The sequence below is a fragment of the Suncus etruscus genome, chromosome 14, assembly GCF_024139225.1.
Source record: "Suncus etruscus isolate mSunEtr1 chromosome 14, mSunEtr1.pri.cur, whole genome shotgun sequence".
In the NCBI taxonomy this organism is placed as follows: Eukaryota; Metazoa; Chordata; class Mammalia; order Eulipotyphla; family Soricidae; genus Suncus; species Suncus etruscus.
Window position 1 is genome coordinate 96,974,457 of NC_064861.1, and position 25,582 is coordinate 97,000,038.

The window sequence follows — 25,582 nt, forward strand, 5'->3', positions numbered from 1 at the left end:
TGGCTGAGGTTCGCGCAGGTCAGAGACCACGGGGCAGGGTATGCATCCGCACCCCACCCCAAACCCCCGCAGAACTGTCTGAGCCAGGGAGGTGTGGGCAAGGGGCAGCGCTGACACTGTAGTGAGGGGCTGGGCTGCAGCCACACGGACCCCTCAGGCTACCTGGATGGCTCAGGGAGGCATGGCATGCCCTGAGTCCGATCAGATCAATGTGTGGCCCTGACCCCAGAGGGTGGCCTCCATTCAGGCAACACCTCAGGACAGCAAGCCTTCTCCCAAGACAACCCCACCCACCCCTCCTATTTCCAGCACTGGCAGGAAAACAAGTCTGGCATCCAGGCCTCCACCCCAGGGTGCCATGGCTCTGAGTCAGGGAGCAATGCTCCCCAAACCATGGCCCCTACATGGCAGAGCAGCAGCAGCTCCAGAGTGCTTGGGTCCCTTTACCCTACACCTACTGTCCCCAACCCCAAGGAAGTGACACAATAGGTGGAATGTTCCAAAAGGCAGACAAGTTTATTGAAACAGCAGCCTGGAAATCAACGGTTGGATTTGGCCACACGCTCCAGCTCATCCTTCTTCTTGATAGCATAGGAATTGGAAGAACCCTACAAGCAAAGATGAAGACAGTTAGTCCTGCAGAGGAAGATTAGTTCTGAATGTTCAAGAATATCTGAAACCCAGGGGCTGGAGAGAATACAACAGGAAGTGTGGGTAGGCACAGCCCAACCTTGGTCCCCAGCAGTGCAAAGAACAATCCCTGAGCACTGTGTAGCTCCCAATCAAAAGAAATGAGGGCCTGGAGATATAGCACAGTGCGGTGTTTGCCTTGCAAGCAACCGATCCAGGACCCAAGGTGGTTGGTTAGAATCCCGGTGTCCCATATGGTCCCTGGTGCCTGCCAGGAGCTATTTCTGAGCAGACAGCCAGGAGTAACCCCTGAGCATGGCCAGGTGTGGCCCAAAAACAAAAAACAAAAGAAAGAAACAAATCCCTGAAATCCTGAAACCCCCAGCTCATACTCGCCCTCACCTTGGCTGCATTGATGAGCTCGTCAGCCAGGCACTCAGCAATGGTCTTGATGTTCCGGAAGGCAGCCTCACGGGCACCCGTGCACAAGAGCCAGATGGCCTGAGAACACAAAGGCAGAAATCGGCTAAGCCCTAGCAAATGTTTTCAGACTTGCAGCTACCAACTGATCTATCGAGACAAGGCACAGAAGAGCCTGCTATGCAGGACAGCCGCACCAACAAAGATGCAGGTGCCACGGTGCTGGCTGTTTTTCAGGGTCAAGTTCCAGGTCTGATTCTGGCACCACTTGGTTCCCCAAAACACTGCCATGTCACCGGGCCCTAGCACTGAACTAGGTGGCCCGTTGGCATGGCATCACAAGGTTGGCCCCAGGATCCCTAGCACTGCTTAGGAAATGCCTCACCCACCCCAACTAAACCAAGCATGAAGTCATAAAGACTGAAGTTAGGTCACTGGTAACAGTCTGGTTTGCTCCACAGCACTAGAAAAAAAAATAAGGTGGGGGCCAAAATAAACACAAAGCAGGTAGAGCGTTTGCCTTGCATGGGCAGACCAGGGATCGATTCCCACTATCCCATATGGTCCCCCGATCCTGCCAAGAGTAATCTCTTGATGCCACCAGGTATGGCACCAAAAGAAAAAAAGAAACAAGTACAGATGGGAGGGTTGGAGTATAGCAGACGGGGCACTTGCTTTACATGTGGACAATCTGGGTTCAATCCTCAGTCCCACAATGATTCCTGAGAGCAATTAGTAGCTAACTTAATCCAGAGCACTGCTGGGTGTGAACCCAGATCAAAAGTACACAGTAGGAGATATTTTATCACCATCAACTGTCAGTACAGATATTAAGGTGCTTGCCTTGCATTTAATTGACCAGATTCAATCCCTTTGGCACCATGGGAGACTCTGTAGGTATGGCCCAACTCTCCCCACATTTCATGAATAACATTAGGGAGACAATCCTTATTCTTTGGAGAAACCCAGAAGTCACCCCCTTGCATCATCAGTGAACAGTCAAAATGTTAAAAACTTAGCTGGGGAGATAGATAGCTCACAGTGTGAGGGAAGCCTGGGCTAAAGCCACTGGCACCAACCTGTGTTAACACAAGCATGAGCGACTCTGGTGGTATGTGCCAGTATGAACATATTAACGTCTAGCTCCATGTATACCCCCCCCAAAGAACTCCCAAAAGTGACCCCCAAACAAAGATTACCAGCAACGAATTCTCCTATAGTCAAGCAAACACACACGCCCAAATGAAACTGTACCTTAAACCAACACCACCCAGGAGAGGGCATAGTGCTAGAATATGCCTAGCATGGGACAGGAATCCAGGAAGGCTTCCCAAAGGAAATGACAGTCCAAACGAAATATGTAGACAGGGATGAACCTTCCCACCCAACAATCTTGATCCTCAGAGCCTCATAGCCGTGTCAAAGGTCTCAGGCCCACCTGATTCACTCTGCGCAATGGGGACACATCCACAGCCTGTCTCCTCACAGTCCCAGCTCTTCCAATTCGGGTTGAATCTTCCCTGGGGCCACTGTTGATAATGGCGTTCACCAGGACCTGCAGAGGGTTCTAGAAAGAGGGGGGTGTCCATGAGTCTGAAACCCCTCCACCCACAGATCATCTCTAAACACCAAGCAAGAACACAGGACCCGTCCAATATAATTTTTTACTCGGGGCTCTACCTCGCCTCAGGGTCTTACCTCCCCAGTAAGCAGATGGATGATCTCGAAGGCATGCTTGACAATGCGGACAGTCATGAGCTTCTTTCCATTGTTGCGGCCATGCATCATCATGGAGTTGGTGAGGCGCTCCACGATGGGGCACTGTGCTTTGCGGAAGCGCTTGGCAGCATAGCGCCCTGCGCTGTGGGGCAAGTATTTGGCATACTTCTCCTTCACAGCTATGTAATCCTGGAGTAGCAGGAGAGAAGGGACCATGGTGAGGAGGATAAGTCATGAGCAGAGAACAGAGGGACTCAGGATAGTCTCCAGCCACATGCACAGGACCAGTTCTCAACTGGTCTTCCAGAAAACAAATTCTTATGTGTCAGAGGGCTTTTAGGTGCATATCACTAAAAGCGAAAAAACAGGTTCCCCTTTAGTGAAATGCAGAAAAGTGCCTATAAGAGAACCTCCTACAATTGGCCCGCTATGAAGAGAACATGGGAAAAAACCCCACCTGGAAGAGTGGGATCTAGGGTCCACCTTTTATGTTTTTGGGCCACACCCAGCGGTGCTCAGGGGTTACTCCTGGCTATCTGCTCGGATATAGCTCCTGGCAGGCACGGGGAACCATATGGGACGCCGGGATTCGAACCAACCTCCTTAGGTCCTGGGTCGGCTGCTTGCAAGGCCCTAGGGTCCATCTTTTTATATTCGACCTTTTAGTTTTTTGTTTTGTTTTGGGGGTCACACATGGTGGTGCTCAAGGATTCCTCCTGCCTCTGCTCTCAGAAATCGCTCCTGTCAGGCTCAGGGACCATACGGGATGCTGTGATTCGAACCACCGACTGTCCTGGATAGGCTGCGTGCAAGGCAAACGCCCTACCGCTGTGCTATCTCTGCAGCCCCGCTTTTAGTGTCACGCACATCAATTTTCATCGGGAAGGGAATGCCCACGTGCACCTCACCTGCAAGGAAATGTCATTTATCTGCACATCGTCGGTGCTCCACTTGCCGAATAGCTTGATGTCGGGCGTCTCTGCCACTGCAGGTGCAGCCGTCTCCCACTCGGTCATCCTGGGGACAGAAAGGGCCAGTCAGTCGGGAGCCTCCCACCAGACCGGAATGCTAAGAGAGAGGCTCCATCTCCTTTCTTTTTGGGTCCCACCCGGCAGCGCTCAGGGGCCACTCCTAGCTCTATGGTCAGAAATCGCCCCTGGCAGGCTCCACGGGGACCCTATGGGATGCCGGGATTCGAACCACCATCCTTCTGCATGCAAGGCAAACGCCTTACCTTCATGCTATCTCTCCAGCCCCATCATCCTTCGTTCTGACCCTAGGAGAGCGCTCAACTCCAGTCAGGGCCCCGACTCACAGTTGGGCAGGGGACGCCAAAGGCTCTCAGGGATGCAAATCCCGGGCACTGGGAGTTAGCCAACGACTTTGGTCGACACATACTCGGTTCCTCGCCCAACAGGCAGTTAAAATTATCTAGCATCGGGGAGCATGCAGAAGGACGACAGTTCGAATCGCGGCATCCCACATGGTCCCCCGAGTGCTGCCGGTGGGACCCCAAAGCCAAAGAGACAAAGAGGGAGTCTGAACTCGTCCCGCCAGCCAGGTCCTGGGTCTGACCACGCGGGCCAGGGCGGTGGCACCGAGGAAAGGAGCCGGGCAGGCCAGACGGGGCCTTCTGCGCGAGAGGCAACGGCACCGGGAGCGGAGCCCAAGATGGATCGGGCCCGACGCTCAGCCCCGCGCCGAGCGGCTCAGCGGCGGGAAGCAAGGCCAGGCAGGCGGCCGAGGAGACTTCCCGGCTCGCGGCCATCTTCCCTCGGCGCCCGCTTTCCGCGGAAGGGCGTCGGGAGCGCTCGGAGAGGACGTCCCGGACCTTGGGCTCGCCCGCAGCCTCCTCGAAGCCCCGGGGGCCTTCCCGGGGGCCCAGGGCGCCGCGGGACCCTCACCTGGAGGCACAGCGCGGGCGTCTCCACCGCTCGGCGCCGACCACGCGTCGCCTGGCACAGACAGGAAGAGGCCGCGCGTGGCGGACGGACGCTTTTAAAGCGAGCGATCGCTTCCGGGTCGGCGCGCGCGGCGCGTGCGCAGAGGGACGCAAGGACGTCACGGGTCAGATCGCGAGGCGCCGTCAGGGTCGGGCAGGACCGGATGCTCCGCGCGTGCGCAGTCGCCGAAGTGACGCCGAGGCCGAGCCGGGCGGAAGTGCGACGTCCCGTGGGCCGCCTCGGCTAGGCCAGTGGGAGCCCGGTCTGCCCGTCGAAGCGTCCGTCCTGCTCGCCGGTCGAGCGCCCTGTTTCTTGGTCTCGGGCGCGCAAAGCGCAGGAGGCCCAACGATCGCGGGCGAACCTGAGGGAACGGATCTGAGGGAATAGGCCAGAGGGAGCCAGCCTGAGGGTGCAGAACTGAGGGGACGTCCCTGAGGGAGCCACCCTGAGGGAACTGACCTGAGAGATTGGTCCGAGGGAGCCGCCCTGAAAGAACTGACCTGAGGGGACCCGTCTGAGGAAACGGGCCTGAGAGCGACCCTGCCGTGCCTGGGGAGTGGGCCTGACAAGCGGGCCTGAAGGAACTGACCTGGGGGCCCGTCTGAGGGGGCCACCCTGAGGGGACCGACCCGGGGGAGCCGGCCTGAGGGAGAGGCTTTGGGCCCCGCTGCCCCCGGGGCGCTCTTCGGCAGCTCCCCTTCTCGCGGTTCCTCGAAACCGAGCTCCTCTTGGCGATCCCCGTCTGGCGGCCCGAGCCGGTGGGGACGAGGCCTGCCGCAGGCGGGACGGCGCCCTTTCCTTTCTGCGTGCGGGGCGGGTCTGCGCGGGAGAGCCTTCCCCTCGGAAACCCCAGGGAATGCGGGAGAAGGCGCCTCGCCTGCCCCTGCCTGCCTTTCGCGCACCCGCGCCGGCCCCGCTAAATTGGCCGCCGGGGGGCTGAGCGAGAGCTCCCTGGGCCTTGCTGCGCAGGACGACATCTGCCCCAAGGGCCCCAATCTCCGTGCTCACTCAGCCTCTAGGAAGGTGGGGTTTCTTTCGGGGACTCGCTCTGCACTCAGAAATCGCTCCTGGCAGGCTCGGGGGACCCTATGGGATGCCGGGATTCGAACCACTGTCCGTCTGCGTGCGAGGCAAACGCCTTTCCTCCATGCTATCTCTCCAGGCCACCCCTAGGTTTTTTTTTTTTTTTTTGTCATAACCAGACCCCAAGAGATCCTCCTGACTCAGAGAAATGATACAAGAGTAATACAGCCCATCCTTATTGATCCTCAGCTCCCTATACGTGCAGCGCTGCCAGGAGTGACCCCTGAGCAGCATCTGCTGTGGCCCAACACCCTGCACCTCCCAAAAAAAGAGCCTTCTCTGTCAGCCCCAGGGCTCTCTCCAGGAGAGCTCAAGCCTCTACCCACATGCTGATGCACCTCAGCTGCAATTTCTTTTGTTTTTTTTTTTTTTTTTTGGGCCACACCAGGTGATGCTCAGGGGTTACTCCTGGCTATGCACTCAGAAATCGCTCCTGGCTTGGGGACCCTATGGGACCCAGGAATCAAAATTAGGTCCGTCCTAGGTTAGCGCTTGCTTGCAAGGCAAACACCCTACCACTTGCATAACCACTCTGGCCCCCTCAGCTGCTATTTCTGCTCTTAATTCCAGGGAAGTGGCAGGCAGAGACTTTGGACCCTTCTGATAGCCAGTCACAGTTCATTCCACTTCTGAAAGACAGGCCACAATCCAAATAGACTCAAGGTCTCCCCTCAGTCAGTGTTCATGTCATGTAGGGTGATAAGATCTTAGGCAGAAGGGACTCAGAAAAAGTCCACTGTGCAGTGGGCAGATCAGCCCCTTTCAATGTTCTGCAGGGAGAGCATTTGCCATGAACATAGCTGACCCAAGTTCAATCCCTGGGATCCCATATAGTCCCTCAAATCTGCCAGGAAGAACCCCTGAGCACTGCCAAGTGTGACCCAAAATACAAACAAGAAAAAGGAGCCAGCTCCAGACTCTGCACCCAAATTGCCTCACGGTAAAACCATACAAGGAGGGGCTGGAGGGAGAATACAGCGGGTAAGGCACTTGCCTTGCAGGCAACTAACTGACCAGGATAAAATCACCCCTGATAGCTCCCCCCCCCCCAGCATTGTTGGGAGTGATTCCTGAGCATAGAGCCAGGAATAAACCTTGAGCACTATCAGCATGACCCAATGTTCCCCCAACCCTTGCCAAAAAGAGAACTGGGGCTAGAGCGATAGCACAGTGGGGAGGATTCTATTCCTGAGTTCTATTCCTGCTTTCCCGTATTGCCCCCCCCCCCAGCCTGCTGGGAGTGAGTTTTGAATGCAGAGCACCAGGAGTGACCCCCGAGTGCCTCAAATAATAATAAAACAAAACAAAACAAAGAAGCAGGCTGGAAAGGAGCTTGGAGCAGTTAGTGACCTGAGGGGGCTTATGGTGCTTATTCCATGTGCAGGAGCGACCCTTAGGATTTCACCCAGGTCGCCACCCAGTTAGCCATACCTCCCGTCCAGTTTGCCTTTCTGTGTTTGCATTTGGGCCTCCTCCCCTGGATTCTTGGCCAACTTGGTGCTGGTTCAGTAGCCAGCGCCAGGAACTATATACAAGTCTGCTGGGGCCCCCTCGGGCACTTGACCTGCCTCTGCACTCTGCAATGGTGCGTGAGAGAAATGCCTGGGAGCCCAGCAGAGCTGAGCATTTTGTGGTTTCAGCTTCCGTGTGTTTTTCCTTTTGACTTTGGTCCACACCCATCTTTGCTCAGGCCCCCCTAGTTCTGTTCTCAGAAAGCACACCTGGAGGGTCTTATTTTTATTTTATTTACTTTTGTTTTTTTAGGCCACACCTGGTGGTCCTCGGGTTGCTCCTCGGGTTGCTCCTGGCTCTGCATTCAGGAATCACTCCTGGTGGATTCAGGGTACCATATGGGATCGAACCTGGGTCGGCGGCATGTAGGGCAACGCCCTCCTCGTTTTGCTATCACTAGGGCTCCCAGCTCCTGGAGGGTCTTGGGATGTCCAGGATTGCACACGGATCAACACTGTGCAAGGAAAGCGCCCTCCCCGCTGCCTGCTCTCTACGATCCCAAGCTGGGCAGTTTTGACATCAGATTCCGATTTCAGCGGCTTAGCTGAGTAACCCGCTCACCCAGGTATTATCAAGCCCCCTGACCCTCGTGACAGTCGCCCAGGCAGGGAGGCACCGCTTCTTGGTCTTCACTGGCTCACCGCTGCTTACAAGGATTGGGTGCTCATGACAGACCTCCCAGTCGGGCACATTTTGGTGCTCTCATGGGCCTGAGCTCCCTAGGGGTTACTTCATGCTGCCTCCTGGGTGTGTCCCAGGACCCTCAGTCATGATGCTCAGAATCAAGGTCGCCTCCAGGTGGCCTACACTGGCCTTCCTGCTTCCATCTTTGTCATATAACCCAGCTTGTCCCCGCTTCTGTGCAAACTGATGTCTCCTCGTACCTAGGACGTTCTTGACGCTCGCTACCCCCCGAGATCCAGAGGTTCTGCTGGATGCTGCTCTAGGGTCCGCTCTGGCTGGTAGCGGTTGTGCAGGTCTGAACAGGTGCCCGGGCCATGACCTTGAAGGAGTGGCAGCTCTCACTGGAAACCGGGGGCAGGACTGGTAGGAGTGTTAGGGGCCTATTGTCTCTTACACCTGGACAACCTGGTTTCATACCCATGAGACCGGATTCCAGGGTTACACAATCGAGGAAGTACTGTTCCCTCAGAGATGAGGATGCATGAGAACCGGGTGCCTACTCTTTTGTTCAGCACAAGTTGGGGCTCCCTCTCTGGGGAAATGGTAAACAGGAACCCAGGTGTGGGGTTCCCGGCCTTCATTCCTGCTCAGAGCCCATTCCTCTCTGTGTGGGGCCTTGGAGTTGGCCTGGTTGTGTCCCTGCACTCATTCCCTTCCTGGAATGCAGGCAGCTTCCTCAACATCTCTGCTCTGGGCTTTCTTCGGTGATACCTGGTGCTGGGCCTGGAGCAGAGGCCTTCAGCATTTGTGTATATCTAGAAGTTCTGCAGACCCTGTTGTTCTTTTTGGCCACACCCAGCGGTGCTCAGGGGTTACTCCTGGCTGTCTGCTCAGAAATAGCTCCTGCCAGGCACGGGGGACCATATGGGACACCGGGATTCAAACCAACCACCTTTGATCCTGGATTGCCTGCTTGCAAGGCAAACGCTGCTGTGCTATCTCTCCAGGCCCGACCCTGTTGTTCTTATTACAGATTTTTTTTTTTTTTTTTTTTTTGCCACCCCTGGCAGCGCTCCAGTTATTTTTGGTTCTGTGCTCAGGAATCACTCCTGGCAGGCCCATATGACCATATAGTTTGCTGAGGATTGGACCCGAGTTGGCTGCATTCAAAGCTAATGCCTTACCCACTGTGTTATTACTTCAGTGCCAGCAAATGTATTATTTGGAAACTGAGAAATAGTACAGCAATTCCATCTCCAGTACCCTAAATGGTACCCAAGTCAGGTGTGATGCATGAACACCCAGTAACCCTGAGTACCGCCAAGTTTGGTTCAAACCACAACCCCAATTTTTTTGGTTGTTTTATTATTATTTTTGACCATAACCAGAAGTGCTCAGGGGTTACTCTTGGCTCTGGAATTACCCTGGCTGTGCTCAGAGGACCAAATGAGATGCCTGGGATTGAACCCAGATCAGCCACACTCAAGGCAAGCACCCTACCCACTGTGCTATTACTATGGTCAAACACCAATTTTTTTTTTTTTAATTTTGGGCCACATTCGGCAGTGCTCAGGGTTACTCCTGGCTTTGGTCTCAGAAATCTCTCTTGGCAGGCCAAGAGACCATATGGGATACCGAGGATTCAACCCAGTACCGTTCTGTGTCGGCCATGTGCAAGGCAAACACCCTATTGCTGTGCTATCACTCCAGCCCCTACCCCCAAATTAAAAAAAAAATTATTGGAGGACAGGGAGGACCGGAACATATGCTTTGCATGTGGGCACAGTGCCAGGAATGATCCCAAACATGTCCTGGTGTGGCTCAAAGACCAAAATGAAAGAAAATACAATGAAGCACATGCCTCTGTGTGTGATGCCGTCCCTGACGGCACCTGGGTCTTACTGGCTGGACTCACCGGCCTGCTTTGAGGTCTTCAGCCCAGCATGCCAAGGCAGGAGTTTCCCGTCAATGTTGCATTCTGCTCGTTAGCAGTGCTTGGGGCCTGGGGCCACTACACTGTCCATGTGGATATGATAGCTTAGGGAGGTTCAGGCTGGCAGTGCTTTGGATTTGATGGTTCTGGGGTGCCAGGGATCAAGTCAGGGCCACCATGTATAAGGGATACACTCTAGCACATTGAATTCTTTTTCTTTTTTTGTCTATTTTTTGGGGGGACCCACACCTGGCACTTTCCAGGGTTTGCTCCTGGCTCTGCACTCAGGAATCGCTGCTGGCAGGCTTGAGGGACCATATGGGGTACAGGGGTTACACTTGGACTTACCACTTGTCAGGCAAGTGTCCTACCCACTGTACTCTTTCTTTTTTTTTTTTTTTTGGTTTTTTGGGGCCACACCCGGTGACGCTCAAGGGTTACTCCTGGCTATGCGCTCAGAAGTCGCTCCTGGCTTGGGGGACCATATGGGACGCCGGGGGATCGAACCGCGGTCCGTCTCCTAGGCTAGCGCAGGTAAGGCTTACCTTACCTCCAGCGCCACCGCCCGGCCCCACTGTACTCTTTCTAGCGCCAGTAAAGTTTTTGTTTGTTTTTTCTTTTTGGGAGCCACACCCAGGGACACTCAAGGGTTATTTCTGGCTCTGTGCTCAGAAATTACTTCTGATAGGCTCGGGGGACCATATGGGATGTTGGGGATCAAGCCTGTCACATGCTAGGCAAGCATCCTACCCACTGTAATTTCTCTAGCCCCAACATTCTTTTTTTTAATTTTTTGGATCACACCCGGCAGTGCTCAGGAGTTACTCCTGGCTCTATGCTCAGAAATCTCTCCTGGCAGGCTTGGGGGACCATATGGGATGCCGGGATTCGAACCACCATCCTTCTGTGTCTAAGGCAAAAACGCCTTACCGCTGTGCTATCTCTCCAGTACCTCTTTTTTGTTTATTTTATTTTTAATTTTTTTATTTAAACCAATGTGAATTATGAGTTTTTCACAGATGTATTTCAGGCACATAGTGACAGTGAATTAAAGCAATTTCCACCACCAGCATTGACCTCCCTCCATCCTAGTTCCCAGCATGCCTCCTGGACTGCTAGAGTAACAAGTCCCTTTTGTGTCTAGCTTGTTGTAGTTTGGGTCTCTTGATTCAATTATCGTTGACTTTAGGTTGGGTATTTAGGTCTGACCATTTTTTATTTCCATTCAGTGCTCCTGAGACCTCTTGGCTCCTGGGTCCCATCCACTTCCCAATGTTCCTTTTTTTTTTGGAGGGGGGCCACATCTCGTGACCCTCAGGGGTTCCTCCTGGCTCTGAGCTCAGGAATCGCTCCTGGCTTGGGGAATCATATGGGATGCCAGGGGATCAAACCGCAGTGTGTCCCAGGTCAGCCTGTGCAAGGCAAACGCCCTACTGCTGTGCTACCGCTCTGGTCCCCCAACATCCCTTTTGAATGTCCATATAGGCATACCTTCATTTAAGTGCCTATAACTAAGAGAAATAGGGACTGGAGAGATAGCATGGAGGTAAGGTATTTGCCTTGCATGCAGAAGGCTGGTGGTTCAAATCCCAGTATCCCATATGGTCTCTCAAACATGCCAGGAGCGATTTCTGAGCATAGAGCCAGGAGTAACCCCTAAGTGCTGCCGGGTGTAACCCAAAAACAAAACAAAACAAAACAAAAACTAAGAGAAATAAAGAGGGAAACTTTCCAGGAGGAGAAATGGGATCGGCTGTATTCGTCTTTGTTTGAAGGGCTTAACCATAGAACCTACATAAGGAGCAACCAACAGACCTCACCTTCTGCCTCAGAATGAGAGCCCGGGAAGGGCAGCCTCTCACACTCGCACCTTCTTGAAAAATGTAAACATTTCCTTCAAAATGTAAACAGTTCTCTGTGCTTTAATTCGGAAGAGTCAACAATTTGGAAATTCGCAGACCCAAGGCCATTCTCTGTGTGCTGTGTCAGCCCAGATGTGGCCTGTGTGGGGCGGATCAGAAGAGAGATGATCCCACAAGGATCATATGTTTCACACAAGGGCACATATGCATTAAATATGTGATGAACACTTTTTTGGTTTTTGGACTACACCTGGCTGTGCTCAGGTCTTACTCTTGGCTTTGTGCTCAGCAATCACTTCTGGCAGGGTTTAGGGACCACACAGGATGGCTGTCTGATGGGATTGAACATAGGCTAGCTCTATGCAAACCCCTGTACTCTCTCTCTCTGACCCAGGTTTTGTTTCCATTTAAGGATGTGCATAGAAGCAACTGCTGGTAAACAGATCTGAGAGTACAGAAAGGTTCCTGTTAGATAAGAAGAGAAACTGGCTCCTTATCTTTATGGGTATCGTACAGCAGAGCTGCCGCCCCTGTGAAGAGCTCCATAAGTGTCATCCTAGACTTGATTGAAGTAGTTGTGTTTTTTTGGGGGGTGCACACCTGGAAGCACTCAAGGATTACTCCTGGCAGTGCTCTGGACCATATGGATGCTGGGGATTGAACTGCATGCAAGGCAAACGCCCGATCTGCTGTAGCATTGCTCCAGTCCCTTGGTTGAAGTAAGTCCTTCATCCCAGGGTCAGTTTCACGATCTTTTGGGCCTCTTTTCCCATGTGTGAAGTGCAGGTTGTGTGGAAGTGATCCATTGTTGAGACTGTCAGGGAATCCAACAGGCTGGCTGTAAGATGGCTTGGGCCCAGAGTATGAATGATCTTTCCCCCTTTTGTCTTTTGGACATACCCAGTGGTACTTCTAGCTCGCCTTCAGGTTGTTCCTGATGGTGCTCATGGCACCCTGGGATGCCTGGGAGCTGGCCCAGGAGGCTGTGTTGAGCCTTTTGAACTGTTTCCTGTGCTCAAGATGATCAGTTCCTATGATGATGTACTGGTGTGCTGTGTGTGTGCGTGTGCGTGTGCGTGGCCTTGGGCCTGGACCCGCACTGTCCTGCGTGCAGAGCCCGCTCCAGCACCGACTAGTCCGGTCCGTCTCCCTGTCCCCCTCTCCCTCTGCCTGGTCCAGGGTCAGGAGGGTTATCAGGGATTATCGATCCAGCGCGGCCGCCCAGAGGAGGGAGTTCCGCCCCCTTTGTGCCAGCTGGGGGCCCGCCCGCGTTCCCGGAAGGTCAGCGCCCTTCCGCCCCCCGTGGGGTATTATCTGCCCCGCAGGCCTGGGGACAGCAGGCACAGCAGGGCCAGCGGGCCGGCGGGCAGCATGACGGCGTGCACCTTCTCGCTCCTGCTGCTGTGCGGTGAGGGCTTTGGCCCGGGCCCGGGTGGGCGAATCGGGTCGGGCCGGGACTGGGCCGTACTCACCGGGGCGCTGGCTCTTCTTTCTCTCCTTCGCAGGCATGGCCTTGGGGCCCCTGGCCGAGGCGGCTCTCTGTGAGTACGCGGGCTTGGCCTGGGTCTGAATTTGGGTCTGGGGATGGGTCTGGGATCTGGGGCTGTGTCTGAGTCTGGGATCTGGGGATGGGTCTGGTTTTGGGTCTAGGTCTGGGTTTGGATTCGGGGCGGGTCTGGGTCTGGGATCCGGGATCTAAGTATGGGATTGGCTATGGGTCTGGGTCTGGGGTCTGGGGTCTGGGGTCTGGTCTGAGCCTGGAACTGGTTCTGGGTCAAGGTCTGCGTCTGGGGGTCTGGGTTTGGGTCTGAGGTCTGGGGTCTGGATCCGGGGCGGCGGCCCCGCTCAGGGCCCTGACCCGGCTCGGTCGCCCGCAGTCGTGGACACGCGTCCGGAGCTGTGGGCAGAGCCGGGCTCTCTGCAGGAGCCCTGGGCGCAGCTGGAGCTGCTGTGCCGGGCCCGCGAGCCGAGCGGGTCCTTCCAGCTCTTCAAGGACGGCTCGGCCCAGGAGCCCGTGCGCCTCGACGTGCCCGCCCTGGAGCGTCGCTTCCCGCTGGGCGCCGTGACCGCGGCCACCCGCGGCCTCTACCGCTGCCGCTGCCGCCTGAGCGACCACTGGAGCGAGCTCAGCGACCTGGTGGAGGTGTCCGGGCCGGGTGAGTGCGGGGCCGGGGTCCCTGGAAACGTGCGCGCTCGGGCGGCCGGAGCCCGACCCCCCTCCTGGGCTCGCCCGTGCCTGTTCCGCTGCTTAGGGTCCCCAGCCCCGGGTCCCCCCTCCGCCCTGCCCGTCCCATTCGTTGCGCTCCGTCCCCAGGGTCGCTGCCGCCGCCGTCGCTGGAGGCCACCCCGGTGCCCTGGACCACGCCGGGCCTGCAGGTCAGCCTCCGGTGCCGCGCCGCGTTCCGCGGGGTGACGTTCCAGCTGCGCCGAGAAGGCGACGCCGCCCCGCAGGCCGCGCAGAAGCCGGACGGGCGCGAGGCCGTGTTCCCGGGGGCGCAGGCGGGCAACTACAGCTGCAGCTACCGCACGCACGCGGCGGGCGCGCCCTCCGCGCCCAGCGCCACGGTGCTCGTCCGCGAGCTGGGTGAGGGCTCCCGGAGGCGGCGGCGGCGGCGTCCCGGGCGGGCGGGCTGGGTCGGGGCGCCCGGGGGCCGCTCGGGGTGACCCACGCGCGCCCGTGCCGCCCCGCAGCGAAGCCGCCCGCGCCGACGCTGAGCCTGGGGTGGCAGGAAAGCGCGCTCCGGCGGCCCGGCGAGGCCACGACCCTCGTGTGCGCGGCGCCCCTGGACGCCGGCGTGGACTTCCAGCTGCGGCGGGGCGACGAGGAGCTGCGCCTGCCGATGAGCAGCACCGCCCCGGACCGCGTGTTCCTGCGCCTCGCGGACCTGGCGCCCAGCGCGGGCGGCGCCTACACCTGCCGCTACCGGCTGCGGGAGGCGCAGGGCTGGTCCGAGGACAGCGAGGCCCAGGAGCTGCGGCTCAACGACGGTGGGTCCCGCGCCGGCCGGGCAGAACTCAGCCAGCCCTGCAGGGCCGCGGGTGTCCGGCTTTGCGGCGGGGCCTCTCCAGAGTGCTCAGGCCGGTAGGGTGTTTGACCGGCACGCGGCTGACCTGGACGGACCCGGCTTCGATCCCCGGCATCCCATAGGGTCCCCCAGCCGGCCAAGAGCGATTTCTGAGCGTAGACAGCCAGGAGAGGAGCCCCTGAGCTCCGCCGACTGTGGCCCCAAAGCCAGCCAACCAACCAACCAAACCCCAAAACACAAAGCGCTGAGGCCGTGGGCCTGAGCGATGGATAGCCAGCGGGAAGGGTGTTTGCCTGGCACGCGGCCCCTCCCCACCCCGGGGTTCGACCCCCGGCATCCCATAGGGTCCCCCCCAGCCTGTCAGGAATGATTTCTGAGCGCAGAGCCAGGAGTTCCTGAGCATCGCAGGAGGTGGCCCCCAAACCCAAAACAAACAACAAAAAGCCCACCACCCCCTACAAAAGCCTGTGGCCACTACCACCGGGCCTGCATCCTCCTCCTCTTCACAGAGACTCTCCCCGCGCCCGAGCTGTTGGCAGAGCCAGCGACCTCCAGTCCCCAGCCTGGCACTCGGGTGCAGCTGCGGTGCCGGGCGCCCCGGGCGGGCCTGCGCTTCGCCTTGCTGTACCAGGAAGGCAACAGCCACACCCAGGTGCTGCGGTTCCTGAGCCCCGAGGGCTCCGAGGCCCTCTTCGAGCTGCGCGAAGTCTCGGTGGCCGACTCCGGCAACTACAGCTGCGTCTACCTGGACACCAATGCGCCCTTCTCCGGGTCCAAGCCCAGCGCCCCTCTGGAGCTGCGAGTGGACGGTGAGGGGGGACCCTGCTGGGGCCTGGGCGCAGAGAGGCGCAGCCTTCCCCCCTGCTTAGTGACCCCACGGATTTTTTTTTTTTTTGAGTCACACCTGGCATCGCTCAGGGCTTACTCCTGGCAGGCTCGGGGGACCCTATGGGATGGCGGGATTCGAACCACCGTCCTTCTGCATGCAAGGCAAACGCCTTACTTCCATTTATCTCTCTGGCCCCGACTCCAGGGATTGTAAGCACAGACAGGCCCCTTCCTAGGGACAGGTCTTGAGGTTCCTGGGCACGAAGACTTAAGAGGGAACTTAGACTCAGATTTCACCCTTCAAGTCCCCGGAGACTTGGCACCCACGGTTGTCAGTGTTACCCTCACACTTGTCCCTGTGCCCATGACGTCCCTGATGCGTTAATTCCTCTGATGTGCACATTAGCTGCAGTGGGGAGGCAAGTGCTGAGCCCAGAGCCCAGAGTGAGCCTCGTCTTTGGAAGGGCCACGTCCTGCATCCAGGGACCCTGTTTCTTTTCCTTCTCTTGGAATCCTAAGAAGCCTTGGCACACCCCCCAGTCGGGGGACTTGCCGATCTCAAGGAAAGGATAACAAAGACAACACAGTCACCGTGCAGTAACCTTAGAGAGAGGTTGTGAAATGGCACGGGGCGTCCTCTGATATGCCACCTCAAGGCACACAAGCACTGGGCCCTAGTGTGGGGGGGCGGACAGGTGCAGGGGTGCTGAGTGGCAGCTGCCAGAGCCGGCATTCACCAGGCTGTTCTGCCCAGGACCGGCTCCCAAGCCACGGCTCTCTGCCCTGTGGACTGGCCCCGTGAGCCCAGGGCATGATGCTGTCCTACGCTGCGAGAGCCCAGTGGCCAAGGTCTACTTCCAGCTGCTGCGGGCAGGTGACGAGAAGCCTTTCCTACAACGCTGGTCTGATCAACCCTCTCTGGACTTCAAGCTGTCCTACGTGGGGCCCCAGCATGCCGGGATCTACAGCTGCAAGTACAAGCCCAGGGGGCCCAGTCCGGTCCTGTCAGAACCTAGTGACCCAGTGGAGCTGAAGGTGGCAGGTGAGGCGTCCATGGGGCCAGAGGGCTGGACTCCATGTCACAGCTTTTGCCCACATTGTGCCCACTCCCTGGAGCTCAAGCATGTTGGATAGTGAGCCTGGCACTGGAACCACTAGCCCAAGGTCGAGTCAGAGAGTGGTTCAGTCGTTGGGAAGGAGATCCAGGCATAGGGTAGGGGTAGAGGGTCTCGGGTGGCAGCTGACATCACTTCCTTTCCGCTGGCCTCATCCAGGCCATTGAGAGCAGCCCTGATGCCCCTGGGGAGGATAGAGTCACTCAACTCAACCTTTTCTCCGTTTGGCCCATCTGTCCAGTAAGCTGATGCTGCTGCAGGCCCTGACGGTGGATGTCCTCTTGGGAAGCACTTTCTCCACTCTGGTTCCGATGTCCCACTGCTGGAGCTCAACTGAGGCTGGATTTCCTGTGAATGTGTGTGTGTGTGTGTGTGTGTGTGTGTGTGTGTGTGTGTTAAAGGTGCTTCCTTTTCGCTCCCAGAATCAATAAATAAAGATTTAAAACACATCTGGTGTGTGTGTGTGTGTTAAAGGTGCTTCCTTTCCGCTCCCAGAATCAATAAATAAAGATTTAAAACACATCGTTGGTCAATGGGGCAGGACATCTAGGGCTAGGGGAAAAAGTGTGGGCCTGAGTGGCCACTGAGGCCTGCTTGAGTCTGTTTTGGTTTTAAAGGTTTGTCTGGGGTTAGTCCTAAAGGTGGAAGGGCTGAGCACTGGTTCCTAGACCGTTTTTTATTTATTTTTTGTTTTTTTGGGCCACACCCGGCAATGCTCAGGGGTTACTCCTGGCTGTCTGCTCAGAAATAGCTCCTGGCAGGCACGGGGGACCATATGGGACACCAGGATTCGAACCAACCACCGTTGGTCCTGGATCGGCTGCTTGCAAGGCGAACGCCACTGTGCTATCTCTCCGGGCCCCCTAGACCGTTTTTTAAGACCTTCTCCCACTAAGAGGCCACCTCCTCCCTAGGTACTTTTTTTTCTTTTTTGGCTTTTGGGCCACACCCGGTGACGCTCTGGGTTCAGGGGTTCCTCCTGGCTGTGTGCTCAGAAATCACTCCTGGCTTGGAGGACCATATGGGATGCCTCGCATTGAACCGTGGTCCATCCTAGGTTAGCGCACATAAGGCAAGCACCGTACTGCTTGTACCACTGCCCCGGCCGCTCACTAGGTACCTCTGATCAGTCAGCTCTCCATGGATCAACCCCATATGCAATGCAAGGATTCAAACGGGGTGAGTGCACACCAGGCAAGCACCTTTCTTCCTAGTCTCTCCAGCCTTTTAAACAGGGCTACTGACTTGCTCTTCAACCTCACTGTCCTTCCTTGAACATGTATTTTGGTTGCTTGTCTCTATCTTGCTTACAGTTTAGTGCCTACAATATATACCCTCTATATTCCTTTATTTCATTTTATTTTTTTTGGTTCTTGGGTCACACCTGGCAGTGCTCAGGGGTACTCCTGGCTCTATGCTCAGAAATCGCCCCTGGCAGGCAAAGGGGACCATATGGGATGCCGGGATTCAAACCACCGTCCTTCTACATGAAAGGCAAACGCCTTACCTCCGTGCCATCTCTCCGGCCCCTGCACTCAAATTCTATGAGGATCAAATGAGATGATGAGATATCATCAAATGAGATTGTGATTATCCGGCAGAAAGAAAGCACAAGTGGTCATTAAGAAAGATCTTTATTCCCTCTGACTTAACCTCCATGCTATCTCTCTGGCCCCTATTTATTTTTTATTCCTGGGTCACACCTGGCAGTACTCAGGGGTTACTCCTGGCTCTGTGCTCAAAAATTGCTCCTGGCAGGCAAAGGGGACCATATGGGGTGCCAGGAGTTGAACCACCGTCCTTCTGCATGCAAGGCAAACAAACGCCTTACCTCCATGCCATCTCTCCGGCCCCTGCACTCAAATTCTATGAGGATCAAATGAGATGATGAGATATCATCAAATGAGATTGTGATTATCTGGCAGAAAGAAAGCACAAGTGGTCATTAAGAAAGATCTTTATTCCCTCTGACTTCCTCCCCTTTCACATAAAATTGGGCAGGGGATAGAAACATCAATTCTCCGGTGCAGACATGAGGAGAGCAGACATAAGTAAGGCATAAGTAAGAAAAAAGATGGAGACATGAGGAGGAAACCAAATCCTGGGTCAGGCATGGCACAAAGCCCAGTCTTTTCCTAATGAGCAGGTCACCAAGGTTCAGGAGAGTCATCTGAGGGCCCCAGAGCAGCTCTGGCGAGGAATGGGACTCGAGAGTTATGACTTTAGGCCTAGGTCTGTTTGGTCACTTCACTGAGAATGTGTCTCAGCTCTGAGCTTTCCCTGCCCTGGTCAGTTTTCCCTATCTTTCAGTCTTTCTTGGCTACACTATGTGTGACAAACTGTGTCTCAACTTAATGGACAACTTCTCTCCTTGGTTAGTTTTCTAGTCTCAACTGATGTTGGGAGAATGCTCAAAAACTGCCAAAAGCAAGATATTGACAGAGTGAGAACATTATGGCAGGTCAAATGATTCACATATGATGGGATTATTGAAAAAAAAAAAAAAAAAAAGGAAGGCCAACACCCTGACAATTAGGAAAAGAGGCTGCAACTTCCCGTGACAGACACAACCTGTCAAGAGGGTCAGGGATGCAAAACTGTGAGGCCAGAGAGTGTATCAATAGGATACAATCAATACATCAATAGGATGCTGGTACCACTCAGTCTACCTTCTGGGGACTCAAGAGCCACAGAAAGGACAAGATTCAGTACAGTAACATTACTGAGACCACTGAATACTGGGCAGGTGTGAGAATTAGGGACCCTAGAAAGGTCACACAGTTCTGGCCTTCTAGGGTCCATACTTGGTAGGGAGGCAGCTATGTAAACATATATAAGGATGACGTGGGCAGAGTTACTGTCTCACAGAAGGCACCAGTCATAGTCTATCCATTCAGTGGCAATAAGAGCCCTGTGCCATGGATACTGAGGGTAGGATATGGCCCCTGTTTTGGAAGCCCGATAGGCTGCACACTCTGCAAGGAATAAATACAGCAGGTAGGAGGATTGAGAGAGGTAAACAGCAAGTGCTCTGGAAGCAGGGAGGGCAAGCTGAAATCTCAAGGAGCTTGGGGGAGGCTTTGTTGTGAAAATATATTTAGAGCATTTGCCCTCCAGATTTTATCTCAGCACATATTCCCTCAAGCACTTCCAAGACTGATCCTGAGCACAGAGCCAGGAGTCAGAACCTGAGCACTGCCAAGTGTGACTCCAAAACAAAACAAACAAACAAAAATGAAGAGAAAGAAGAGCTCCAATCACAAAGGCACATAGGCTGGAAGAAATATGGCTTCTTTAGGAACCACAAAGAGTTCTACACAGCTAGTTAGTTCTATGTAGCCTACCCTGGAAGGTGGGCCTCAGCAGGAAATGAGACTGGGGTCAGGCCACAAATGATCAGGAATGGCAGAAGGAACTTTTTTTTGTTTTAATTTTTGGGCCACACCCGGTGATGCTCAGGAGTTACTCTTGGCTATGAGCTCAGAAATCGCTCCTGGCTTGGGGGACCAGATGGATTGAACTGGGTCCATCCTAGGCTAGCGCTGGCATGGCAGATGCCTTACCACTCTGCCCCAGACGGAGCTTTGAACACATTTTAACATTGCTATTTACACAAGCAGGTGACTATAACTGAAGAAACTGCTAAGGGCCCAAAGTGATATAGGTAGGCAGATGTGTACCCAACTCAGCCTTGCTATACAGAAATCACAAAGGGAGCTCTCCCTCAGGAAGTGACATGATAAGATTTGGGTTGCAGAAAAGCCCAATGGAGGCTGGTAAAGAATGTACCTGGGGGGCCGGAGAGATGGAGGTAATGCGTTTGCCTTTCATGCAGAAGGACGGTGGTTCGAATCCCGGCATCCCATATGGTTCCCTGTGCCTGCCAGGGGCGAATTCTAAGCATGGAGCCAGGAACCCCTGAGCGCCGCCGGTGTGACCCAAAAACCAAAAACCAAAAACCAAAAAAAAAAAAGGAATGTACCTGGGGGTGGTGGTGGAGAGATAGCATAGAGGCAAGGTTTGCCTTGCGTGCAGAAGGTCAGTGGTTCGAATCTCATATGGTCCCCTGAGCCTGCCAGGAGCGATTTCTGAGCCTAGAGCCAGGAGTAATCCCTGAGCGCTGCTAGATGTGACCCAAAAACAAAAACAAAAACAAAAAAAGAATGTATCTGGAAGCGGGATGGGCAGAAGAGAATGAAGGCAGAAGTGGTCAGGAAGGAGATCCCTGCTGGACCTAGGATAAGAAGTGAGAAGGTTCCCATAAGATCACGATGGTGCTGGGGCCGGAGAAATAGCATGGAGGTAAGGCGTTTGCCTTTCATGCAGAAGGTCATCAGTTCAAATCCCGGCGTCCCATATGGTCCCCCATGCCTGCCAGGAGCAATTTCTGAGCCTGGAGCCAGGAATAACCCCTGAGCACTGCCGGGTGTGACCCAAAAAAAAAAAAAAAAAAAAAAGATCACGATGGTGGAGAAGAGATAAAAGTGAGTTTAGGAGTAAAACCATCAGGGCTGACGAATGTGGAAAGAGGGAGAAATGGGCACTGTAAGAAGCAAGTAATAGCCTTGATTAAAATGGAGCATGTCAGAGACAGGGTATGGAGAAGACTTTCTGGAAAAGACAACCTCACAGGTCAGAGTTAAAAGCATACAGCGGAGAAAGAGAAAGATGTGAAGACACAGGTGGATGTGAACAAGCCCCTTTCTGGGCTAAGCATGAGGAACAGTGAAGAAGAGGAGCCACATGGAACACGAAACTGGACCTTCCCTGCCCAGAGCATCTCGAGACCAACAGTCCTGACAGAGGCTTCATTCAGCCTTGCTCTGAAGGCCAATCAAAACTCTCAGCTCAGCTGTCCTCTGAGATGAGAATGGGGGTGGCAGAATCCTTTGGAAGCTTCTGAAGCTGGCATGAACACTTTTGCATTCATCAAGAGATTCGAGCCACCAAGTGCAGAAGTGTTTCTGGACAGTGCCAAAGCCTGTCCTCAACCAACTTATCCTTTCTGGGCTGTCGTTACTCACCCTATCCTTGGCCCTTTAGAAGCTCAAGATTCCTAGCTGTTGGTCCTGAGGAGAGACTGTGATGTCCAGGCTTTCTCTGGTCACTGCAGCACAGTAAAGTGGATCCTCAGGTGAAGCATGAGTGCTGAGCTGCGGCTAAAGGACTTCCCACAGTCCCTGCACTTGTAGGGTTTCTCCCCGGTGTGGATTCTCTGATGTTCGATGAGGGAAAAGCTCTGCTTAAAGGCCTTGGGGCACATCTGACACTGATACGGCTTCTCCCCAGAGTGGGTCCTGAGATGCCGGATCAGTGCCGAGCAGTCACTAAAGGCTCTCCCGCAAGTATCACACTTGTAGGGCTTCTCGCCAGTGTGGATGCGCTGGTGCTGAGTCAAGTGGGTCCTCTGACTGAAGGCCTTGCCGCACTCCTCGCACTCGTAGGGCCGCTCCCCCGTGTGCACCCGCCGGTGCTGGGTGAGGTGGGTGCTGCGACTGAAAGTTTTGCCGCACTCCCCACACGCGTAGGGCTTCTCCCCCGTGTGGATCCTCCGGTGCTGAGTTAGGTGGGTGACCCGGCTGAAGGCCTTGCCACACTCCTTACACTCGTGGGGTTTTGCTCCCGTGTGGACAACCAGGTGCTGGGCCAGGTGTGTGCTGCGGCGGAAGGCCTTGCCACACTCTCTGCAGGCATGCGGTGTCTTTCGGGAATGGCTCTTCTGGTGTGCCTCCAGGGTCAAGGGGCTCTGGAATGTTTTCCCGCATTGGCCACACTTGGTGGACTTCCTCCCAGAATACAGACGTGGAAGTTCTGTCCCATAACCATCCAATGGGTCAAATTTCTCTTCTAGAGGAGGCTCCTCCTGGGAGGTGAAGTTTGTCCACGCATTGGGCATATTCCCCAAGACACCAGATTCACAGCTGGGCTGCTCGGTAGGAGCATCCTTGTGGAGCACTGATGTTTTCCCGAGATCTATCTCTTGGGTGCCAGACTTGGTCCAGATAACCTCTGAGAGGTCCTCCTGCCGCTCCGAGCTGCCCTCGGATTTACAGGAATTGCCAAAGGTAGATCCCAGGGAAACACACTCTTCCTCAAGAGTTTCAGTGGCCCTGTCTGAAGGTTCTGACTCTTCTGAGTCACTCTGTTTGTCGTTTGCCTCTGACAGTTCGGCTTCTGGTTCCCATCCTGAAACGATCCAAACCACAGCATGACCATTCCTCCACTCTAGGCCTTCTCCACTCCACAGATCCTGGCCTTCCTCTGAAAGGGAAATGGGAACCACTCCTGACACCTGGCCCTATTTCCAAGGCAAGCTTTTCATTTGAAGTCTTAGATGGGATGACAATGGGCACAAGGTCCTTCTTTTTTTCTTTATTGTTTTTGGGCCACACTCAGTGGCACTCAGGGGTTACTCCTAGCCCTGGAAGACTTGGAAGACCATATGGGATGTCAGGGACCAAACCCAGGTTGGTAGCGTGCAAGGCAAATGCCCTACCTGCTGTGCTATCACTCTGGTCCAGGTCCTTCTGTACCCCTGATAAAGTGACATCACAGGTTCTAGTCCCCTCTTCCTTTTCCTTTTCCTCAAATGCTTTTTTTGGGGGGTTTGGGGAGTTTGTCCACACCTGCCAGCCCTCAGGGATTCTGGCTCAGCACTCAGAAATTACTCCTGGCAGGCCTGGGGGACCATATGGGATGCCAGAGATCGAACGTGGGTCGACCATATGCAAGGCAGACCCTCTGTCTTCACGCTGGCCCCAAATGCTTCATTCTTCAGGGCTCCTGATTTTCGCTATGTGTCAGAAGGAAAATACTATTGAGAATAGATAAGAGTAGGGGAACAAGTAAAAGAGGAGGGTGGTGTAGGTCGTCTGTGCCAGGTGCTCTGTACTTGCTCCCTCATGCTAGGCCCCAGCTCCTGAAAGTTCTTTTCTGTCCAAGTCCATGCTCATTCTAACCAGGCATGCTATCCAACCATCTGCTATCATCAGGCCAAGCCAGAGTCTATCACAACTGTCCGCAACTCATTCTGCTTTTATTGGGCAGGGGGTGTTTTGTTGTTTTTTAGGTTACCCCTAGTGGTGCTCAGAGCTCACTCCTGGTTCTGTGTTTGGGGATCATTCCTGGTGGTCTTTCTGGGTTCATATGTGATATCGGGAATCAAACCAAGTTGGACGCATGCAACACTACCTGCTACACTATAGCTCAAAGCACATTTTTTCTCTGAACTGACTCAGATATGGGTTTTTCCTGGCTGGAACATGCCTCTGGCCTGGGACAGGTGTTTTTGTTTTTGCGCAACACCCAATGTGCTCAGGGTTTGCTTCGTTCTGTGCTCAAGGATCGCTTCTGGTGGGCTCACAGGACCATCTTGGGTTCTTAGGTTATGGGGATAGAATAACGGTTGGCTGCATGCCAATGTCTGATCCCTTGGCCCAAGCCCAAGAGGCAATGCAAAGAGGAATCAAAGGAGATGCATAGGGATACCTAAGTTCTGTTCCTCATCCCCACTTCAGCGCAAGGCCTCTTCTGGTACCAGCTGGTTTTCTTTGGGGCTTGCTAAAGACAAGAGTATCAAGCTCGGCCTGAGGGCCTTGCACGTTTTTCCCTGGGGTCTCTCAGTCAGTATAACACAAGCTTGGGGTTGCTGTGCCAACTGGGAAGAAAAGTCACTTAAGGATGAAGCCAATGTAAAGGAAGCTCAAATGAGAAACTGAATAGGAGTCCAGAGCTAACCAGGAGGCTTCTTACTTGGACATAAGCAATCAAAACAGGTGAAGAGTCTGGTAGAGGGAAACACATGAGACTGTGCCTAAATCAAATATGAATACTGCACCCCCACATTCCAGTCCCAAACTAAGACCTGTTTCCTCACCTTTCTTTCTTCTTCTTCTTTTTTTTTTTTTTTTGTGTGTGTGGGGTTGGGTCACACCTGGCAGCGCTTAGGGGCTACTCCTGGTTCTACGCTCTGAAATGGCCCCCGGTGGGCACAGAGGACCCTATGGGATGCCAGGATTCGAACCACCTTCCTTCTGCATGCAAGGCAATGCCCTGCCGTTGTGCTATTTCTCCAGCCCTGTCTCACCTTTCTTTTTCTTTTTTTTGGGCCACACCCGGCGGTGCTCAGGGGTTACTCCTGGCTGTCTGCTCAGAAATAGCTCCTGGCAGGCACGGGGGACCCTATGGGACACCGGGATTCAAATCAACCACCTTTGATCCTGGATCGCCTGCTTGCAAGGCAAACACCGCTGTGCTATCTCTCCGGGCCCCTCCTCACCTTTCTTAATCAGCACTTGAGTCACATCTTCCACCATCACGGCAGCCTCCTCACTGCTCTTGGGGCACTGGGCTTCCACCCAGGTCTGGATCTCAGGGGGTAGTGTCCCCAAGAACTGCTCCAGAACTAGTAGCTCCAGGATCTGCTCCTTCGAGTGCATCTCTGGCCGCAGCCACTGCCGGCACAGCTCCCACAGCTGGGCAAGTGCATCCTGTGGACCAGACGTCTCCTCATAACGGAAGTGCCGGAAGCGCAGGCGGGCAGCCTCCGGGTGGGGAGTGTGGCTGAGGCTAGATTCCCGGACCAGGGGAAAGTCTGCCCTTTCGTTCTCCACCTTCACTCGGAGGAAGTCATCCTGTTTCCAGCACACAGTGCTCAGGGGGCTCTTGGGGATGGCCATTGGACGAGCCCTCCAGCAAGACAAGGGCGGAGTCTGGGAACTGGGTCTGCAGGAGGATCAGAATTTGGTCAGCACAGGAAATCTGGGGCCCCCCCAGGAGACGTGATTCTTACTTGGCAAAGGCATAGATGATCAAAATAATCACGCAGCACCCACTCTTCTAAGTGACCACACGTAGCAACTAACTTAAAATCCACAGCAAGCTCAGG

At 54.7% G+C, this 25,582-nt stretch overlaps 3 protein-coding genes across 3 annotated transcripts; 1 reads left to right on the plus strand and 2 right to left on the minus strand.

Annotated features, from left to right (window-relative positions):
- Positions 1-490: 490 nt before the first annotated feature.
- On the minus strand, positions 491-4,789 carry RPS5 (ribosomal protein S5). The gene is made up of 6 exons (XM_049787104.1): positions 4,674-4,789; positions 3,678-3,786; positions 2,749-2,958; positions 2,489-2,617; positions 1,033-1,131; positions 491-608 (listed from the first exon to the last, which is right to left on the minus strand). The coding sequence occupies exons 2-6, from the start codon at positions 3,783-3,785 to the stop codon at positions 540-542; spliced, it is 615 nt and encodes a 204-aa protein (XP_049643061.1). The 5' UTR covers position 3,786; positions 4,674-4,789; the 3' UTR covers positions 491-539.
- An 8,282-nt stretch (positions 4,790-13,071) lies between these two features.
- On the plus strand, positions 13,072-17,127 carry A1BG (alpha-1-B glycoprotein). The gene is made up of 8 exons (XM_049787034.1): positions 13,072-13,134; positions 13,232-13,267; positions 13,604-13,882; positions 14,041-14,310; positions 14,418-14,714; positions 15,262-15,561; positions 16,335-16,622; positions 16,937-17,127. Exons 1-8 carry the CDS (start codon positions 13,098-13,100, stop codon positions 16,942-16,944), a joined length of 1,515 nt encoding a protein of 504 aa, XP_049642991.1. The 5' UTR covers positions 13,072-13,097; the 3' UTR covers positions 16,945-17,127.
- A 4,239-nt stretch (positions 17,128-21,366) lies between these two features.
- On the minus strand, positions 21,367-25,482 carry ZSCAN22 (zinc finger and SCAN domain containing 22). Its single transcript, XM_049787037.1, has 2 exons — positions 24,974-25,482; positions 21,367-22,881 (listed from the first exon to the last, which is right to left on the minus strand). Exons 1-2 carry the CDS (start codon positions 25,371-25,373, stop codon positions 21,800-21,802), a joined length of 1,482 nt encoding a protein of 493 aa, XP_049642994.1. The 5' UTR covers positions 25,374-25,482; the 3' UTR covers positions 21,367-21,799.
- Positions 25,483-25,582: the final 100 nt, after the last annotated feature.